Source organism: Sceloporus occidentalis, unplaced genomic scaffold, assembly GCF_023333645.1.
Source record: "Sceloporus occidentalis isolate IW3139 unplaced genomic scaffold, rSceOcc1.0.p SCAF_4, whole genome shotgun sequence".
NCBI lineage: Eukaryota > Metazoa > Chordata > Lepidosauria > Squamata > Phrynosomatidae > Sceloporus > Sceloporus occidentalis.
The window spans coordinates 137,072,864-137,094,169 of record NW_028316984.1 but is presented as its reverse complement, the minus strand read 5'-3'; the positions used below and the strand labels follow the sequence as shown (position 1 = coordinate 137,094,169).

Here is a 21,306-nt window from a genome sequence, read left to right as displayed (position 1 = left end):
CAAGTGGCCTGGCAAACACAAGCTACTAATATTCAATAAGGGAAGGGGATATGAAAATAGGAATTTAGGAAAACTCTGCCAAAAAAATGGAAATAAAAGACAAAGGAAAGGAAAGGGACAGTGGCATTTCAGCCCAGGGTGTCACCTGGTGTGGGGAGGTGGGGCTTCTAGGAGTAGAGCTTCTGGGGTCAGGGCCAAAAGGGCACTCCTCCCACCCCGCTGCTGTGGAATATAGGATGGCGCCCCTGCAGCAGTGAGGTGGGTTTGTGCTTGTCCCTCTCAGTAGTCCCCCCCTGCTTTCTGGGCTCCGCGTGGCCATGGCTGCATAGGACCCAGAAAGTAGCCGCACAGCCCCTGAGCCTTCCAAGTCCCCCGAGGTGTATGACACCACTGGGTGACACCTCCTCTGGTGTGTCACTTAGTGTGCTCCACACCACCGCACCCCCATACTGACATCACTGGAAAGGGGGAAGAAAAACAATCAGGGAGGGTAAAGGAAAGAAAAGGTATCTCACAAATCACTGTGCACAAAGTGAAAACAAGTTTCTTGTGGATAAATTAGCATTCTGATTCTTAAATTCACATCACATATAAAACTGGGTTGGATGGAAATGGACTTATTAGTAATTATCTATATGTCACAAGAAAATCTTGATGATAATCATTCATTAAGTACAATCCACCTGTCAGACAATATATTCAAATGAGTGTAAAAAAATATCCAAATCAGCTGCCTTCTAAAAATTAGCATACACACTGTTGATTAGTGACATATGTTATTTCAGTGAGTGGTCTGTATCAACATTTCCTGTCCATCTCTATATTTCCCCCTTGTCTATTATTTACTGTTCTAAGGGTCAGAAGTTAAGAGACTATAGATGTCAATAAAACATTTGCATCTCCAGTTGGTCCTTATACATGGATTTTTTATACATGGATTCAAGCATCCATGGTTTGAAAATGTTCAAAAAAAGTATAAATTTCAACTATCAAACCTTGATTTTCCATTTTTTTTTTATAAGGGACACCATTTTGGTATGCCATTATATTTAATGGGACTTGAGCATCCACGGATTTTGTTATCCAAGGAACCAAACCTCAGCATATAACAAGGGTCCACTGTATATTCAGCTTCAGTAAAAGCATATTCATTTATTTACGTGCATATAAACTACTAATGGCCTTTCACCCCTCACACACAGAATCACAGAATCGGAAGAGACCACAAGGGCCATCCAGTCCAACTCCCTGCCACGCAGAAACATACAATCAAAGCATCCCCGAGAGATGGGCATCCAGCCTCTTATTAAAGACCTTCAAAGAAGGAGACTCCACCAGACTCTGAGGGATTGTGTTCCACTGTGGAACAGCTCTTACTGTCAGGAAGTTCCTCCTAATGTTTAGGTGGAATCTCTTTTCCTGTAGCTTGCAAACCCATTGCTCCATGTCCTATTCTTTGGAGCTGCAGAAAACAAGCTTGCTCCATCCTCAATATGTCAGCCCCTCAAATATTTAAATAGGGCTATATCACCTCTTAACTGTCTCTTCTCCAGGCTACATACATAGCACACTAAGTCTCTCCTCATAGAGCATGGTTTCAGACCTTTCACGAAAACTGTGCCCTATGAGGAGAGATGGGGGCTTCATTAAGCCTATGGAAACTGTGCTCATTTGGAGTACTCACACTGAGCAAGATCATATCTATAACTCATAATTTTGTATTATAAAATTATAGAATGACAACTTATATTCCTCCTTATCTTAAATTTTCCACAAATGGAAAACTCGTCTTGAAATAACAGAATGACTGTTCCAAGTGTATAAAATTTAAATATAATCATATAGCAAAAGGCAGAAGAATAATATATTAAAACAAAATGATTTATAGCAGGAGTGGTAAGGGAGAGAGAGAAGGAAAACAGAACAAGTCTTTTGCTGAACTGTACAAACACTTAACTACAGAAAACTATACTGTGAGAAAATAAAAAGAATAACAGAACAAAGGACAACTCATAAGGGCACAAAATATTTTGAGGAGAACAGCTTTGACTGTTATTTTTAGTTTCTAAAATGGAAAACTCTACAAGAAGAAAATAGAGGCCAGATTTAAAGCCACAGAGAAAAGCCATGAATTCCTTTTAGAAAAAAAGGTGAAGCACAGATCAAGTGAGAAGGGGGTGGGGGTGGGGGAAGAGGAGGATTCTAAATGTCTGATTTATAGTAGAAGTTATTGATCTAAAATCCTAAAAGAAAAAACACACATATTGCCCAAAACTAGGGATGAAAATAGAAGGGTGAATAATGGACTGCAAACAAAATATAAAGGTAATTCTGAGATAGTGTGTAGAATTCTAACAAGGGCTACAAACCACCACCATATATATCATGTTTTCTGGTTTTATTCTTCTCCATAATCATCTTATGATTTTCATCAGATGCTTTGGAAATTTTTAATTGGAAGACTTATAGTTATTTATATTTTGTCACTACCCCACCTTTCCCCCCAGCAATGGAGGCCAAGGCAGTGGCAAATGGCCACTCCCAGTCAGTGAGACATTGAATCCACTCCAGATTTTCATCTAGGCTGTACTTTCCATGGGGCTGAACTTTTATTTCTAAATAGGTTAACAAAAGTTACTGGGAATCAAAGCTAGTGAGACTCAATTCACTGCCTCATTGATATGGGACCAACCAGGCACCATGCCCCAAAGTGATTCACAGTATTATTAAATAGCAGGTAATAACTGAGACCTCAGCAACTGCAATATTAAAATACATAGAAATAAATTACCATATTAAAACAACCACAACATTTTAAAAAACACATTACAGGAAGCAGCAGCCAGTTAGTTGCCAAAAACCTGATAGAAAAAAAGTTATTTTCCTGCCAGTATAAAGACAACTGGGGAGTAGCCAGCCTGCCCTGCCTGCCTCTCTTAGGAGGGAGTTCCAGCATCTCAGAGCTGTTGCCTGGAAGGCCTTCTCTTGCATCCTCAACAAATGGGTCTGTGAGATTGGCAGGACCATGATAAGGGCCTCCTCTGAAGATCTTAGGAGAGCAAGGAAAATGTAGACACAGGTTTTTTTAATACTAGAAAAAATAGCAAGAGGGATGAGATGATTCAAGATAATGACAAAGTGGAAATAGATTGCCCCAGAGTCTAGCTACTGATGGGCAAAATAGGGGGAAAGGTAAAATGAAGGCAATGCCCCTCCAAATAAGCATTCTCTCTTCTCCCAGCAATGAAATTTTCCTTCAGTCAAGAAATTTGTGGTATTGCAGAGAGTGAGCACTGAACATTCTTCAAATCTATAATTCTTATATCCACTACAGTCACATTCTTTTGGTCACTTGGCCTACTCCCCTTCTTTGGATGCCTAAACGTTATTTCTAAATGCTCCACGGCATGGAAGCTTTGCATGTTAAATTACTGCAATGCTAGAAATTTGGAGACAGATGGAAAATTTCATTTGGGTGGGGCAGAATTCTGTTATGCATTTTGCCCCTGTGTAACTGGATTGTACAATAAAAAAGATAAACAAGGAAGATCCAAGTAGTTTAATTCTTAGTTGTTCAGCTTTTAGGAAAGAAACAGACAAAGACATTAACATTTGCAACACAGAACTGATGTGTACAGTGGTGATGAAGAAAGGGAGACAGTTGTGTCCTACTGAGTTGCCAGTCACTAGAAACACTTTCTAACTCATCAGAAGCAGATGGAACAAATATCTAAAGTGTCATATTCTCTGCAGGGGCTCAATATCTTGGAGAAGCATAGAGAAGTTTATAATAGAGAACATTCTGCAAGACAGTTATCAGTTCAAAAGATCTCATATATTCTTTGAAATCATGCCATTAATTTGTCAATATTTTACTTACACATACAAACACTAAAAGAAAAAGAAAAAAAGAAAATGGTTAGCCTGAAGCACACCAGAATGAACACAAGTGGAATTAGTGGCCAATTAAAGTCTATTTTTGGACAACACTCGTCCAAACCATACTGCAAAAATCATCCAGTTTGAGACCATTTTAACTGTCCTGGCTCAGTTCTAGGGAATTCTGGGAACTGTAGCTATGTGGGACATTTAGCTTTCTCTGACAGAGAGCTCTGGTGCCACAATAAACTACAATTCCCAGAACCAGGGCAGTTAAAGCGGTTTCAAATTGGATTATTTCTGCAGTGTGTTTTTGGACCACTATCTCCTTTTCCTATGTAATTTAGAAGTGATCCACATAAAAACATGTTTTATAGGGCATCTTTCAAACAGTGGTGTCACTAGGCAGGTGGAGGTGAGGGTTCAGACCATACCGCGTGGCAGCTAAGGGGGGAATGACACCACTGCTCCTCAAACATCTGCTTTTTCGCAGAAACAGACTGTGGCATTTGCCCATGTCCCTTTAAAATGCGGAAGAGATTGTGCGAGTAGAGCGAGTCTAAATGGGAGGAGAAAGGAGAGGCCCCAGGTTTTTTAAAATTAAAATTTAAAATTTAATTTTTATTTCTTAATTTATTTTTAAATGTTTATTTAAAAACTTTTGATTTTACCAAATTTTCACTTTAGCCACATGGAACTATGTATACGTAAGGATATAAATAAATAGAATAGCAATAATACTAATAAGTAATACTACTGGAATGGGCCCAATAAATCTTAGAAATAAAAAAAATGCTACCCTTTTCGGTGACCTTTCCTTTTTGTCTGACATGAAACACACTGTATTTGTGGTGTGGGGATAGCTAAGATGCCTGTTCTATCAACAGGGATAATTAAGGAGAAAAGCTGTCATCAAATATCTTGTTTATATATTAGCATTTTCTTCTTATTTTTTACTATTTTGTGAAGAATATACAAATACATTGCAATTAAGTTTATCATCCTGAGTATTTGTTCTAAAGAATTTAGTGAAACAAAAACAGTGTAATGTGATTTTAGCAACTGCATCAGTGGTTACTCTAAAAAAAGAAGAAGAAGAAGAGCCAGGGTTACCCAGTTGATCGCTTATACTGACAGTGGTTTTTAGTCTAGCTAATATGTGCATTCATGAAATCAGATTGTCTAAAAAGTATAAACACATATTCTAATTTTAACTGATATGCCTGAGGCTCTTTCACTATTCTCCGCATATCACAGCAGATGGGATGCAACCATTTCAAAAGAAAGCAACCATGTCCTTTGCCATAAATAAGAAAAGGATAAACAGAAATATAACAAATTCAACGACGAACCTATGTTATATGAACAGTGGAAATTAGGCAAGAAAAAGAAATCGCTCTTTCATTTTCTCTCTGTCTCACCCACACTCACACATACAGGTGCGTACACACACACACACACACACACACACAGAGAGAGAGAGAGAGAGAGAGAGAGAGAGAATAAGAAAATGGCTAAAAGGCAGAGTACTCTAAAGAAAGAGATGGCTAAGTAGGAAGTCTTTAGGGATACTTCTCATTTGCAAGTATCATATATTAAAGGATGAGCAGCAGTTGGGGGAGGCAGAACTATGGTGGGAGCATTTTTTATGAGATAAACATCAGACAAGATAAAAATTAAATTAAACATTCTTACAATTTAATTAAAGGAAACTAGATGGAATGTTAACTGCTAAGCAAAATTGATTTCACACATACACATAGATGGCAAAAACAGATGCAAAATGTAGACTATACTTTATGAATTTGATTAAATGGATTTCAGTCTAGGGCATTTATGCTACAATAGATGTATTTCTTGTTGTCAGAATTTTTATTTAAGCTTCAGGCATGTGTAAATGATCATACCTAGTGGTGGCTTTTTTTGGGATGTTCAATTTTATATTAGAAAAATATCTGATATTTATGAAACCTTATGTACTCTTTAATTATGTTCTTGTGATTTGGATTTTAACTGACGGTCAGCATGATGGGATCCCACACATTCATGTGCAGTGAAAAATTTACATTTCAAGTCTGGAAAAGCAAACATTCATCATCCATTACTTGATATTTTTGAGTTCTTACTTCTTCATCTGTACTTGAACTTGTATCCTACTGATGAAACTCTGATAATATATTCTCATTTACTTCTTCCACCCAACCTTTGGTAAACTACAGGCCGAAAAAGACAACAATTATGAAGATGAATAAAACAATGGTTTTTCTCCTCTTCCTCCTTTTGTATTTGAAAATAATTTTTGTTCACAATAAAAAATCATTAATAATAAACTGTTAAAATTGGCAAGTGAATTGTTTATGACAGTTTAATAAGTAAGTCATAACTGCTGATCCTCAAAGGAATGCTTATTAAAATGTATTTATATGAAAACAAATATTTTATCTACTTGGTTACTAAATGATTTGTAGTCATATATTTAATCACATTTCCATTCTGTTCTATGTCTATTGTACTGTATTTTTAAATGGCTGTAAGCCCCCTTGAATCATGTGCTGGGAGAAAAGTGAAATATAAATTAAATTAAATTAAGAATAACACAGTGGTTATGGAACAAGGATAGGTTTTTAGCTGCTCTGGTATGGCACTACAGCTTATAAATAACAAGGGCTCCACTGTATTTTATTTATAAGCTGTAGTGCCATACCAGAGCAGCTGGGGTTTGGTTCCAGGACCCGCTGCATATAACGAAAGCAAAGCCCAGGACCCGCTGCATATAACGAAAGCCAAGCCCATAAACTTTAATGGCATAGTAAGATGGTATCCTTTATATAAAATAGCAAAATCAAGGTTTGCTTTTTGGAATTTATATATTTTAAAAATATTTTTAAGTTATGGATGGCTGAATCTGTGGATAAAAAAATCCATGGAAAAGGAGGGCCATCTATATAGGGAAAATGTTTTCCCCCTTTCTGATTCTTCTAGGCTCTTCATGGATCACAGTACTTAATGTAAGGGTTTCCTATTTAAAGTGATTATTTAAAAGTGTAAATCAAGAAGTTGAATATTCAGCTCCTTGGAGACTGTCTGACAAGGTCCCTAGGGTTTGCTGTTGCTGTAAGCATTATTTATCCTAAACTGAGGTAGCTCAGTAAAGTTAGCTGGAGCTTTGAGGTGCATATACCGTCATTTTGCTGATCAAACTCAATTCCCCCTTTTCTATATAAACAGAAAGAAATAGCCTCTATTCTGCATCACGACATGGAAGCTCTCAGTGGACAGATTATTTTACAAAGAAAAAACTAAAATAGTAGTGTAAAATAAAACAATGGAGCGAAAAAGTAAAAGGAATACTATCAGAAAAAAATTATGCTTATGGATTTTAATATAGCATACATGAACAAAACTGCCAAGAATCCATTTCTTCCAGGAACTATAATTATATTAACATTATTTTCCCCTTCAAAATGTTATTTCTTTTTGAATTTTAAAAGAGAGCCTATATTAATTGAATCGGCTTTTGCCACTTAGGGCCAAAGCAGACGGCCCGGAAGGAGTGGCCAGAGGCGCCTCTGGCCATGACTGACCCAGGACTATGGTGACCAGATGGCCTGCTCCTGAAGTAGGTCACCACCGTGGTCCTGAACAGGCTACCAGCAGGAGCAGATTTAATACGCTGCTTTTGCCAGTGGCTTTGGGCTGGCTTACGCGGCCTTGAAGTGGCTTCCAGCTGTGTCGGGGGCATGCATTGACTAAACACCATGCCCCTAAAGCTGCTCTATTTGGTTGTCTGTTTAGGGGCTCAGTCCTAGGTTTTAATGCTAACAAATATTAAATGATAAAATTCATTTTAACATGAATTAAATTACACTTGATGGAAGTAGTTTAGTTTTCATACAACCAGCTAACATTTTTTGATACATGATTCTCTTTGTAGGAGCATGACTGTACATATATCAAAGGAACAAGAATAAACCTATATGGACTTTTGATGCTCTTTCACCTCTCCAAATTGAAGATTTAGGAGATTATCACATGGAGCCCTTACCGTGGGAAAAACGTTCCTGAAATGTTTCTGAAGCGCGGAGGTGTGATCGTCTGTTGTGCTTCTATGTCATTGAGGCACCCTGCTTCTCTCTCATAGATAAAGTGTTTGCGGAGAAGCCATTTTTTTAAATAACGGAAGATCCCGTTATTCAAAAATTATTAGCTTCTCTGCTAATTGACGGGAGAGAAGCGGGATGCCTCAATGACGTTTTAGAAGTGCGACGATCACACCTAAGTGCTTCAGAAACACTGCAGGAATGTTTTGCCCATGGTAAGGGCTCCGTGTGATAATCCTCTATAATTTAGGAGTATAAACCCCATGAAAATACTGGATGCTTTAATGGTGTTATGCTAAAAGCATCCATTACACAAGAGGCTGAGTCTTCTTTATCTGAAATGCTTAGGACCAGAAGTGTTTTGGACTTCTAAGATTTTCAGATTTGGAATATTTGCATGATAAGATATATTGGAGATGGTACCAAAGTCTAAATATGAAATTCATTTATCTTTCATGCACACTTTATACACATAGCTAAAAGGTAATTTTGCACACAATACTTTTAAAAAAATTGTGCAAGAAACTAAATCTGTGTACAATGAATCATCTGAAAACAAAGATGCCACTATCTCAGCCACCCATATGGGCAATTTTGGATTTTGGAATATTTTGGAGTTCAGGATTCCAGATGGGGAGATTCAAATCTGTAGATGAAGACAAATGTAAGAGCTCAGCTCCTGTTCTTTCTTCCCAGTCTATATCAGCTAGGACTGAGAGAGCAGCAAGTCCAAACACATCAAGATTAACACTTAAGAAAAACTGGTATCCAACAGAGAATTTAAAATTAATTTAACTTACTAAGGTCTGAAGGTTAAAAATTGCTATTTTACACACAAAAAAGGTGTAGGTTTGCTTCTGTTCAAATCCCCCTTCTTATATCATTCTGAGAAAAGGAAGATCAGCTCTTTCTGCCATTACTGCCAACATGCCAACATTGAGATATGAAAAGGCTAACCATGCATTTTGTAATGAAATGGCCCTTTCTTGTCATGATGGCTCTTTGTTGCATATCTAACACAACAGAATCCATGGTGCAAGTATAGTGCTGTTTATGTGTTTGTTTATGTGCTCCATCACTTTTCTGGATAAAATGAACACTTCAGGTATTCTCCACTGAGGTGGATTTCATTATCCAACTGAAGTCTTGCCTACATCACTAAGGACAGGGGGATGATTCATAGGTGGTTTAGTGTCTAGAGGTATTTGTTTCATCTCATAGCCTTGATCTGGCTATCTACCGATATGGTTTATTGACGCTTGGAGAAATTGGTAGTCTAGTTTGTATTCCTTAATCCCACTCACACTATTTCATTTTAGAACCCTGTGGAATGACGAGTCTGAAGAATGATTAAGGGACACATTTTGATACTTTTAGTCAAACCTTTTGAAGCTTTCAGTGATGAGACAGGTCATGATTTATCTGTGTGTGTGTGTGTGTGTGTGTGTGTGTGAGAGAGAGAGAGAGAGACTGAATATTCAAGGTAGAAAATGGATGGGATTATCATATGGGCCGTATCTGCCTGGTAGTCAGTAATCACCACATTAATACAGTACCAACTTTCAAGACTATTTTAAACAAATCACTGCACAATTGTTCACACACAACTTTCAAGTTCAGATTTGAACAGTATTATTTCCTCATTACCATCAGCCCTCCATATCCATAGATTTTTTTAATCCACAGATTCAAACATCCACAGGTTGCAAATATTTTAAAAATAAAAAATTCCAAAAAACAAAGCTTAATTTTGCCATTTTACATAAGGAACACCATTTTACTATGCCATTAAATTTAATGGCACTTCAGCATCCATAGATTTTGTTATCCATGGATGGGAGTGGGGGGTTCCTGGAACCAAATCTCGGCAGATATCAAGGGTCCACTGTACTTCCCATGCTTCGGTGGAAAAAGGAAGTTGCATTAATAATGTAAAGGTTTAAAATATAAAACATAAACACTCTGCAGCAGTGACCACCTATATTCCTGGAAAATACCAGAAATGAGAGCAAGAAAAATTGCCAAAATCTGGAGGCAAAGCAATGCTGGTTATCATAATTATCCTGAGAAAAGGTCTCTTGAAGACAATAAAGATTCCAAATTGTATATAACAGCAGCTTCAAGCATGTTCTGTTTAAAACTCTGAAAGCTTTAAATGTTGGTTAAAATATGCACTACTCAAAAAATTTAAAAATATTCAAAGTATCAACCACATGAATTAATATGCTATTGACACCATGAGATCTGAAGGCAGCAGATTGTTAGGGAGACTGGAAGTCATGGCTTGGCAAAACTAGACACACCTGGTTAGAGCGGAAAGAATAATCTTTATGAAACCAGTTTTTAAACAGAAAGTCTTTATTCCCTGGCTACATTCAATGTCCAACCTTTCATATAACTTACAAAAATGATTATACAGTTTCAGTCGTCTTATTACATCAGTATATACAGTTAGCTAAACTGTATAAACCTGTTCACTGGAAAACAAATCGAAAAGGAATATTATTAACTGTCTCAAACAATTTTTTTTAAAAAAGAAATATACTGTACATCCGGGTGAAAAATTACAAGAAGCCACTCATAAGTAAAATAAAATCTTTTGGTCTCATGAAGTATCAACAGAATTAAGATTGCAATTTTTAATGTGTATGTCAGCCCCAATGCACAAACATTTTCTACATAAGAACTGGAAAATTGATTTCAAATGTGTAAAATAATTAGCAGGCTTAGTGAGATATAAATAAAATTCAAAATGTAGTACACTATGTGATTGTAAACAGTTTGAAATTTTGGTAATTACAGCGAAAGAAGACAACAGAACTGAACAATGAAGAACAAACAGAACATAAAGCTTCTATTAGAAAAAAAAATCTTTTTTCTTTGTTTCAGTGATGTCTGTTTAAATGTATAATTCTAGAATAGCATAGCTGTCCAGAATATCTGGATGAAGAAAATCTGCTTTGATACATTGAAGCATATAATTTTCAGTTGAATGTATATTAGTTGAGACCTCAATTAGATTGCTTGGCTTGCCAAACAGAAAGTCTGGAAGGCTCAATTTAAAACTAAAGATATTCAATGTTTCTTGTGAAAAAGCTTATAAATAAAAATTTGTATCAGAGAAGAGTCAAAGGATAACTCTGATTCTTGCAAAGAATCAGTTCTCAGTTTCAAACTAATATAATTTGTAACTATTTCCAGTTATGAAGATATCAAGAGTGGGGAGTGAAGAGAGAGGAAAGAGTCTTGATGCAGGACATTCGCGTAAATAACTTAGGCTAAAACGTCCTATGGATTACCTAAAAATGTAAGCAGAATTCCAAGATATTCCATTTATAGAATTTGGTTCTATTAAAGATCTCACTGACTCTTTTTATTCCAGGCATAAGTAAAAAACAATTAATGCAGTCAATAAATATTTCATACAAGAAAACCAGGAAGAGTTATATTTATCTTCTGCTGATACTTGTTGGTGTTGCTTTAATTGTATTTATAATATAATTTTGAATCTTCTTCTCCTTCTCTGTCTTCTCCTTCTTTATTAATACTCCACATTTTCCCCAAAACTGGGATTCTAAGTAGCTTTTAAATTATAGATATTTATTTGTAACTTGGGATTTAGGTATTTATAGCTGCAATGTTGACTGTGTGTTTTTATGTAGACTATTACTTGTTCTGAGTTCTTCTGAAGAATGTCAAGATATTAATAAAGTAAATCAGATCTATCAAGAAAATCATTATCACCTTTATAATAGAAAAAACAGCTCTATAAGGAATATAGCATTCAAAAACATTCCAGTATTACTTTATTCAATATGAACCCATGAATACTGGGCTCAGATGACATTGTTTGCTGTCAGTTGGATGTATGCAAATACAGGAATATTTATCGAGTCAAGTGTCTGTCATATAAGGCAAGGAATAAAACAGGTAAAAGCATATCAGCAACACAAACAACCTATTCTAAATGTGTGAGACAGAAGCAGAATTCATCCTTAGATGGTGACTAACATAAGCAATCTCTGTATTGCAAGTCCTACTTTAGCAACTGGGAGATATTTTTAGAAGGCTTCTGGTGCTATATGATTCACCAGTAAGATTCTTTCGAGAATGGTTGATATCTTTTGCAGGATTTTCCAGATTTTTTCTTATATAAAATGCAAAGCTCATAAATTTGCTCAGCAATACCACTCCTTCACAAGTCTATCCAAAAGTCACTGAACTGGGACAATACACTGTATTGGTTTGAAGGCTTTTTAGGGCTGAAAATAACAGCTTATTATGGGATATTAAAATAATCTATGTTCAAAGGAGAATTGGTTTTTGCAGAATCAAGCTTGTTCCACCTGAAAACCCAGAGCCAAGAGACGCAAAAATGGAATAAAATAAAATAAAATTGGATCAGATAAAATATTTATTTTTTATAGTGTGGTGCACACTGCAACTCTAAAGAATTCCCAGTATATACTGAATATTCCCAGCAGACAAAATTTGAATTTCTCCCCAACAGAGTGCATCAATTGACAACAAGATCATAATCAACTCTGCTTTGCCACATCCAAGTTCACAAAAGATGACAAATATGTTTTTTTTTAAAAAAACTCATGTATTATGTTGACTGGGGCAAAAAATAACCCCAATGATACAAAATTAATTGATCAATTAGTGCAGTTTTATGTTATCCTTGTTAGTTTGTAGAAAAATAAATAATCTAAGAGGAATGGCAGATATTTTGAAACATTACATACAACTGTAGAAGAGATAATGGGGTCATGCAGACTAGCAGTTTGGAGTGACCTGAGGCCGCTCCAGCCCCGGTTGCCTCCCAAGTGGTGTGGGGCTGCGGTGACCGCATGGCCCAGTCCCACTCCAGGCCACTGCCGTAGTCCCAAATAGGATGGTGACAAAGAGCGGACTTTCCCTACTACTACTTGTGCTGGCTTTTCCCAGCCGGGTGCACTCTCCACGCAATTTCCAGATGCTCTGGGTGTGCATGGTATGCACGCCCTCCTCCCAAAGCTGCTGGAAGCTGCTCTTTCCTACCCATTTGTTTCGGGTCCAAGCTGTAGTGTATATACACTGTAAGTCTAGCACTATGTGAATTATACAACAAAAAGGATAAAGAGAATGTCCTTCTTTACTTTTCTTCTTTGGGATATGTTATAGCAGTGGTCCCCAAATGGTGCCCTTTGAAAGATTTTGGACTTCAGCTCCCAGAAGCCTCAGCTATGTTGGCCAATAGTCTAGGGTTCTGGGAGCTGAAGTCCATAATCCCTTAACAGGCACAGTTTGGGGACCACTGTGTTATAGTATGTTGAAACCACACTAACTACATCTATGTTCAAATTTTAACAGCTTTCTCCTTCATTCCACAGCAAGCCTTGGTATATCTCATGACTGACTACTATCCCTCTGCTTCTGTACATTTCTAGATTTAATGCAGATAATTTACTCTTTTATAAGTAATAAAACATTCACGGTTAATTACATAAGTCCACTTTACTCTGCAATTTTGCAAAAAGAAAGAATATATATATACATACACTTAACACAGACACAGTAAGCTAAGCTCAGAAGCCAATTATAAGAAAAACCTATGCACGATTTTCATTTCAAGAGAATGTAAGATCCAAACTTTCGTTTTCAGAATTTCCTTCACTATGAATAAAAAGGGGCAAAGAGTTAACAGTATTATGCAGCCAAACTGAAGGCATTCTAGTAGCTACAATTTGAACCAGTTTATCAACAGGAAGCAGTGTCCTTGTTACTGATCCTCCACTATTCTTTTAAAGTATCTCATTCCTATGAAGAAAAGGGTATAAATGAGATCCAGAACCCCACAATCTTTCTGGGGAATAAGACAGAATATTCTGATGAGAAAAGAGATATATTTTCAAAATGCAGATATGTGAACCTGATTAAAGGTATGGTGTATATAGAGGGTGTATAGAGGGCAGATCCAATTTTTCACTTCTTCACATTTTTACCTGCATGTCTGGAAGAGTAAGGAGTAAAGAAAAACAAACAAGAATGCCAAACAAGCAGCAGACGGTAGGACTGTATAAAATGGCAAAGCTCATGTGCAATCAGATTTCATGGGCAGGACAGGATTAAAGTAAACTAGTGGTTAAGCAGACAAGGAAGGAAGGAAAAGACAGACAAGCAACAGATTGCTAGACCATTATCAGTCAGCAGGTGCATAAAGCATCAGGACAGCAATTCCATGAAGTCAGCAGATGTGCACAGCAGCAGGAGAGCAAATGCTAACTAATCAAAAGAAGGGATCAGTTCAGCAAGAGGTACTGTAACTGCCCAGTAGTCATATACAAATGGCAGCAAGAAGGCATGGGCAGTACCTTGAGTTGACTTAGTCTGGTAAAGAGTATCATTCCAGGCAATCAAGCAGCAAAGCAGTGTATTGCAATGCCAGGCAGCCAGCAAGAAGACAAAGCAGAAAGAAAACAATGAGTGCCAAATCATTTTAAAACACAGAATTCAAAGAAGGCCATGCCCATGAATAATCAAATAAAGCTGTTGGCCAGGAGAAAAGAGAGGCTCTCAAGAGATTGCCAGGGCAGTGGGATAGCACTATTTTTCAGGTAGCTAAGAATATTATAAGTGGAAGAACCTAAGAATCTAGATGCTCATCTTCCAATAACAGCAATAGATCAACACAAGTTTTATCATGAAAATCCACAAGAGTACAGCACACAAATGGAAATGAGGCTAAGCCCTAGTGACTGAGGGAGGCCTGGGGACCCTCCAATAAATAAATACATAAATGAGAATCCACAAGGAAATTAAAAAATGGGAACGCATCTAAAATTGTTTCTAATAAATGATTTCAAAAGAAAAACAAACCAAAAATACTAGCAAAGAACTGGATTAGAAATGATTGGCTGGGATTGAAGATGTTGCTTACCCCTCTCTGGAGCCCACAAAATGGGAATGTTGGGAATTTCTGCAGCAGAAAAACAGAAGAGAAAAAGGGATTTCTGACTCCCAGGTTCAAGGAAAAGCAGGTCAATTTAGGGGTGGTGATGTGCTTAGAGCACAAGAACTGGCCATAACCTTTGCCCATTCCCAGATGCAAACGTTTTCTGAGATTTGAGAAAGGTTTGAATACCCCACAGCATTTGAATATCACAATCACACACCTCTATTCACAAAACAACATCACTTACCTGTACTTAATTTTCTTTGAGAAATTTGTCCACATATAGCTTACATGGAGGATGAGGGCATGAAAATAGGCTACAGGTTAGGTGGGGAAAATCCCATTTAAATAAACTCTCTGTTGAAAATATCAAGTAGTAGAAAGATATTGTAAATGGATCAATACTTTTCAATAAATTAAATTTGAGTGTGGGGGTGTTTTGCACTAACAAGTGGAATTTTATGTGGACAATACTTTCCTAAGAAAATTAATAAATTACAGGTAACTTTTCTTCCTTCATGAGTTGGTTGCCCACACAGAGCCACACATATAGATGATAAATGTTATTCTTGAAAGTCAGAAATGGGCAAACCATCCCTTGACTATGATATATAATAATTACTTAAGATTCAGTAAAAATATCAGGCTTGATTTTTCTTCACTGTGGAAAATTTAAAAACAAACATTATGTGTGTAAAATAAATGAATACATCAGCATGACCAATTCTCTCTACACTTTGATCTGGAACAGAAATATGGGTGAATTTGAATTAATAACTATTTTAGTTACGTGTCTACTGAATCTGTCCTTTAAGTGATAAATTGATTAGTATTCTGTTATGAGAGCACAAATAAGAAAGAAGGAAAACAGTACATAATGCTAGTGCTAACAGTACTTGACAACTAAATATACCTCATCAGATACATTTTGGAAAAAGTAACAGAACTCTCACTATGGGTATAGTTTGATAAGTTTTTGTATTATAACATAATGTGTCAGCAGAAGGACATAGAATTTAATGTTATGTAATTTATTATTTTATAAAGGTATGAAACAAAGGATAAAACTAAAATATGCTAGTCTAAATATTCATTGGCAGGAAATATAAAACTACACATGTATGTGCAACATAAAATTCTCACATTGGTGTAATGGCAATGTCATCTCACACAATTCAGTCTAGAACAGTACAGCAAAAAAATTAAACTGGAGAATTTAAAGGTATTATATTTATCAAACAAAATGTCATCAAACTAGTGTGCCACTTGGGTGTTTTCCAATGAAAAGCACACTACTGAGGAATATATTACATAAGAAAATATAAAATCCAGACATCAAATTCATTATTCATTATTATCATTTTATAGCAAGAGTTACAGAAGTGGAATAATGTGTCTGTAAAATTGCTGATGGAGTGCAAAACAAAAGCAAGTATGAATTCAAATTGTGATTAGTTATTTTACAAAACTGTATGCAGACATTAATATGAAACACAGATTGGGACAAAAAAAATCGTAACAACATAAATACAGGTGAAGTCTTAGCTGGCAAGGACTGCCCAGGAAAGCATTCTTGATGAATATGCAGACCTGGTACACTGCTGCCTTACTAAAGGCAATACCATATTGGGTATCATTAGGAAAAGGAGCTAGCAGTTAAATTACCATTATCAGAATGTCTTATGCAAATCTATGATGTGATCACATTTACTGTGTACAGTTTTAGTTAGAGTACTACAAAAAAATTACTGCAGAACTGGAGAAGGGGAATAGAGGGGCAACCAAAATGATTAAGGAGCTGGAACAATCCTCTAAAAGGAAAGGTCACAACATTTGTTGGCTTTTCACCTTGGGAAAAAAGTGAGTAAGAAGGGATATTACAGAGATGTATAAAAGAATGCACAGTGTAGAGAAATTGGATAGAGAGAAGGAGCTCAACGGTGAGAGATTTAGGGCAGATGAAAAGAAATCTCTTCTCATACAGAACACATAGGTGAATGTAGAATTTTCTACATTGTTCAAAATGTAGTGATGGCTGGTATCACTATATCTGGACAACTTTGAAGCAGGATTAGACAATTTCCTGAAGGAAAGATTCTACTGTACCCATGTCCTCTTTATGGACTCTTCATAGCCATCTGGTTGGCCATTGCTAGAACAGAACACAAGCATTTGGTCTGACTGGGTGGGACTTTTTTCATGTTCTTATGGTACCAGGATTTGTCAGGGTACACAAATCTGGCATAATCCCCAAAAGTATATCAGTTGCACTTCATATTGAGGCCTAATGTAATCTTAGGAAAAAATACTAGAATAAATAGAAAGAGGGAGACCATAGCGAAGTACAGGGTTCATGGACTACCATAACAAAACTAAATTCTTTCATCCAGTACTAAGAAATGAATCCAAGGCCCGTTACAGACCGCTGAGAAGCGGCAGTCTGCTGCCGCCGGCGGTTGCAGCATCCGGGAACCACAGCAGCCAAACAGCGTGGTTCCCGGACGCTGCAGAGAAGGAGCGTGAAAATCGCACTCCTTCCTGGGCCCTGGAAGAGACGCCGCGAGGCGCTAGTTGCGCACTCGCATCACTTCTGAGGCACGACGTGCGGACACAGAGCGTCCGCTACGTCAAAATGGCAGCAGCCATATGGAACGGCTGCCGCCATTTTGACATAGTCATTACGCGCAAGGGGCAAGGCACGTCAGGAAGCGCCGTCCCTCGCGCGCGATGACAGCACCTCATGGGCTCGTCTGTAACTCACCAAAGAAACTGCACTAAATGCTATAAAAATATTTATGGCTAGCCAAAATTTTACTTCATGGTTAAAAATACATGCCAAGATTCCAAGTAAAAACGTTGGCTCACATATGGGACCTGTAGAATTCCACTTTTGCCCTACTTAGAAGAGCTGACATTCATGCCATGTTGTAAACTGTTTGGAAATTAATTTTAACCAAAGCCAACTTATTGTGCAATAAGTATATTATTCAATAAAAACAAATCTAAACCTAACTGAAACTAACTGAACTAGCTTCATGGTTAATTGGATCCTGAAAAAATGTCTAAAACATGAGGTTAAAAAAAGTGTCTATAATAAACAAAAACCAAGTTTTTATTCGAGGGAGGTAATTAAGTGAAATGAACTCTTGTTTCTAAATATCAGAAGGTGACATATACCACATGTAACAACAATAAAAAAATTAATTGGGGGAATTACTTTTATTGGGACTAGGATGGGAAAACACCCATAATTCCTCACTACATGCTATGTTGTATAGAGAAGCTGTAAGTTGAAGTCCAACAACATCGGGGTGGTGGGGGTGGTGGGGGTGCATTTTTCCTAGTCCTGATTTAGACTATGGGGCAAAGCAGACCGGCAGTAAGAGCCGGCTTCCAAGTGGCATGGCATTCAAACCGCACACCCCCAGACTGCCAGGAAGTTGCACGGTTGACCACATGTGTGGTGGCTTCACGGCATTTACGTGGCATGGTGTTTACACATGCCATGCTGCACAAACACTGAAAAGCCAGCTTTTCCCCAGGAGTCCATTTCTTTTTGAGCCAGGAAAATGCTGGATCGGGGTTGCGGTATGCGATTACCATGGCCCTAACCCGGCGATGAAAGGGGTGTCGTGATGCTGCTCCCTCGGGGCCATATATTTTGCCCCTCTGTATTGCAATGGAATAATAAATGTGCTCTGCCTTTTGCAGTGTAAAGTGCCAAAATACCATTAATGAATTTAAAGAAATCAGGAAGCATGTGTGCAAAAGTTTACTTTATCTGGGAAAGTATAGTATTGTTCCAACAGAATGAAGTTTAACAAAATGTCTGTCTTCAATAGGAAGTTTAATACATCATTTTACCTATGAATGATGTTGCCTCAAAATCAGAGGTATTTAGTGCATAAACCTCTAGGGAAAATAGTAGTAATGTTTTTGGCTGCTTAAGGCAGGTATTAATAGCATACACAAGTGAATGTTACTTCCATTATATTTACTGGAATATGCTTTAAATACGTTAAGGATTCAGATGACAGTAATGATATACCAAAAATATAATGAGCCAAGAATAGGACATTCTATTGTTTACAAAGTGCAATATTTGGCTTTTTTTTTTTTTTTTGCCAGTTGCCAGTATCTGAGACAAACATTCTGCAAGAATGACAAAATTCTCAAACATTTTCCTGCTGCTTGTGCTGCAATATAGGAGTTAATATGGGTGAAACATGTTTTGAATATGAACATTAAAAAAAAAATTGCTGTCATACAAAGTTATAATGTATTTTAAGGAAGTATCCATTTATCTTCACATTTTCCAAACTGACAGTTAGACAGAAAAAGACAGATACACATACACAAAACATTATTTGATTTTGTTGTCCACTACATTTTCTAACCCAACATAAATTATTTAACATATTAATTAGTTGTGTTTTCTCTTAGTATGCTACTGAGTGATGAAATGTACTTCAAACCTATGTGTCAGAGAGAGGACAATGAAAATGCACAATATTAGAAGAATGTATAGAATACAACTAATAATTTCCTTGTTTTCTATAGGAAAAAGTAGACTTGCCAAGAAAAACATGTGATAGTTGATATGGACCTGTAACGGTATTTCTTTGAGTGATCATCTGTGAATACATACAAATGGGTTTTACTGCGCCTGTGCAGTACTGTTCGGAAACTTCTAGAATCACTGGGCAAAGTACACTTTGCAACATATGGTAACTTTTTGGCGGTAACTCCGCCCACCCGTTATAAGGCCCCTGCGTTCCCGCTCTTTCCCCAGTTCCACAATTTTATGCCGTATAAGCGACAAGAAGTAAGCCAAAGAAGATCAGGACACTGAGGGGAGGATGGGCGGGATTTGTATGTATTCGCAGATGACCACTCGAAGAAATACCGTTACAGGTAAACAATCTGTCCTTCTTCTTCGTGGTCTCTGCGAATCATACAAATGGGTTAGACTGACAAGCTAAAGTGAACGGACGAGGGAGTGTCATGAAACCAAGTACGGTTCACATAGAGTGTTTTTATTAACAATAAACTCTTAAAACCCAGAACTGTGTCAGTCATCTTTGGTACCTGAATGAAAACACTAACCCATGCAAGGGTAAAGTAAGTCAACACAGGTAAGGTTGCGCAAGACCTAGTAAACCCCAAAGTACATAAAGTATCCTGTACTTGAGCAAGAGCTTCAAGAACATATGTAAACATATCAAATGCAGTGCAAGAAAAACAAAGTATTGCCATAAAGCCAGTCATGGCGCACCCCATATGCAAACATAATCAAATAACCGCAAGCATGTGGAAGTATACATGGGGAGACAGTGCAATCAGTGTAAACCTGAGGCCAACACCGCCCTTCCAAAAGCTGCGTCCCGTTTGGCCCTGACGTCCAGCCTATAATGTTTAACGAAAGTCATTGCCTGGGACCAAACAGCAGCTTTGCAGACCGTTAAGAATGTGGAGGATGCTGCTACTGCCTGGTTGAGTGGGACCGAACCCTGGCTGGGAGAGGCCTACCCAAGAGTTCATAACAGAGGTGGATGGTCCCAGCCACCCATTTGGAAAACCTCTGTGTAGACACTGGTAGCCCCTTCTTCGGTTCCGAGTAGCATTGAAACAGTCTCTCGCATCGACTCGAACCCGCAGTTCTGTCCAAATAGAAGGCAAGGGCCCTCCTGATGTCCAAAGTATGCAAACTGCGTTCGACCTCAGTGGTCAGACACATGTGAAAAGCTGAAACCACCTAGGCAGGAAGGTGATGTCAGTGTGGAGGACAATCTTGTCCCTGTGGAACCTAAGGAAAGGCTGATCCCTCCGCAAGGTACAGAGCTCGCCCGCATGGCGGGCAGAAGTAAGGACCAGGAGGAAGGCAGTCTTTCAAGTCAATAGTCTCAAGTCCGTTGTGGCCATAGGTTCAAAGGGCTTGGGTTGTAAGGCGGACAGCACAGCGTCTAGGCTCCAAGCCGGGGTTGGTACCGAGGCAGGAGGATGGAGGTTGGCACAACCTCTCAAGAAAGACTTTACCAGTGGGTCCCTGAAAAGGGTTGACGGCTTCTGAGCAGCGAGGATCACCGTCCGTACCGAGTCGGGTAGCGAGGCTAGGGACGGAGCCTCCACACCACCGAAGGCGGGTCCTTGATGTCCGGATGTCGAACCTGGCTGTACCGTATCGTGAGCAGGTTGGGACGGAACTCAAGGCGGAGAAATTCTCTCCTGGAGAGGTGGAAAAGGGACGGGAACCACGGTTGTCTCGGCCACCAGGGTATGATGAGGATCGCGTCCAAGCAGTCTGCTGTTATCTTGGAGACCACTCTGATGATCATTGGGAATGGTGGGAAGGTGTAGAGCATCTCCCCTGACTAGGCGAAACCGAATGCG

At 38.0% G+C, this 21,306-nt stretch overlaps 1 protein-coding gene across 15 annotated transcripts in view; it reads right to left on the bottom strand.

The window, feature by feature from the left end:
* GPHN (gephyrin) overlaps nt 1-21,306 on the bottom strand; it is a 411,497-nt gene that overhangs the window by 173,968 nt on the left and 216,223 nt on the right. For 8 of the 15 annotated variants that reach the window (XM_089521676.1, XM_089521678.1, XM_089521679.1 and 5 more), the window contains one exon: nt 14,902-14,940. The exons of the other annotated variants lie outside the window; for them this stretch is intronic. In XM_089521676.1, coding sequence (XP_089377802.1) covers nt 14,902-14,940 — 39 coding nt within the window. The remainder of the gene's footprint in view (nt 1-14,901; nt 14,941-21,306) is intronic. 15 annotated transcript variants of the gene reach the window in all.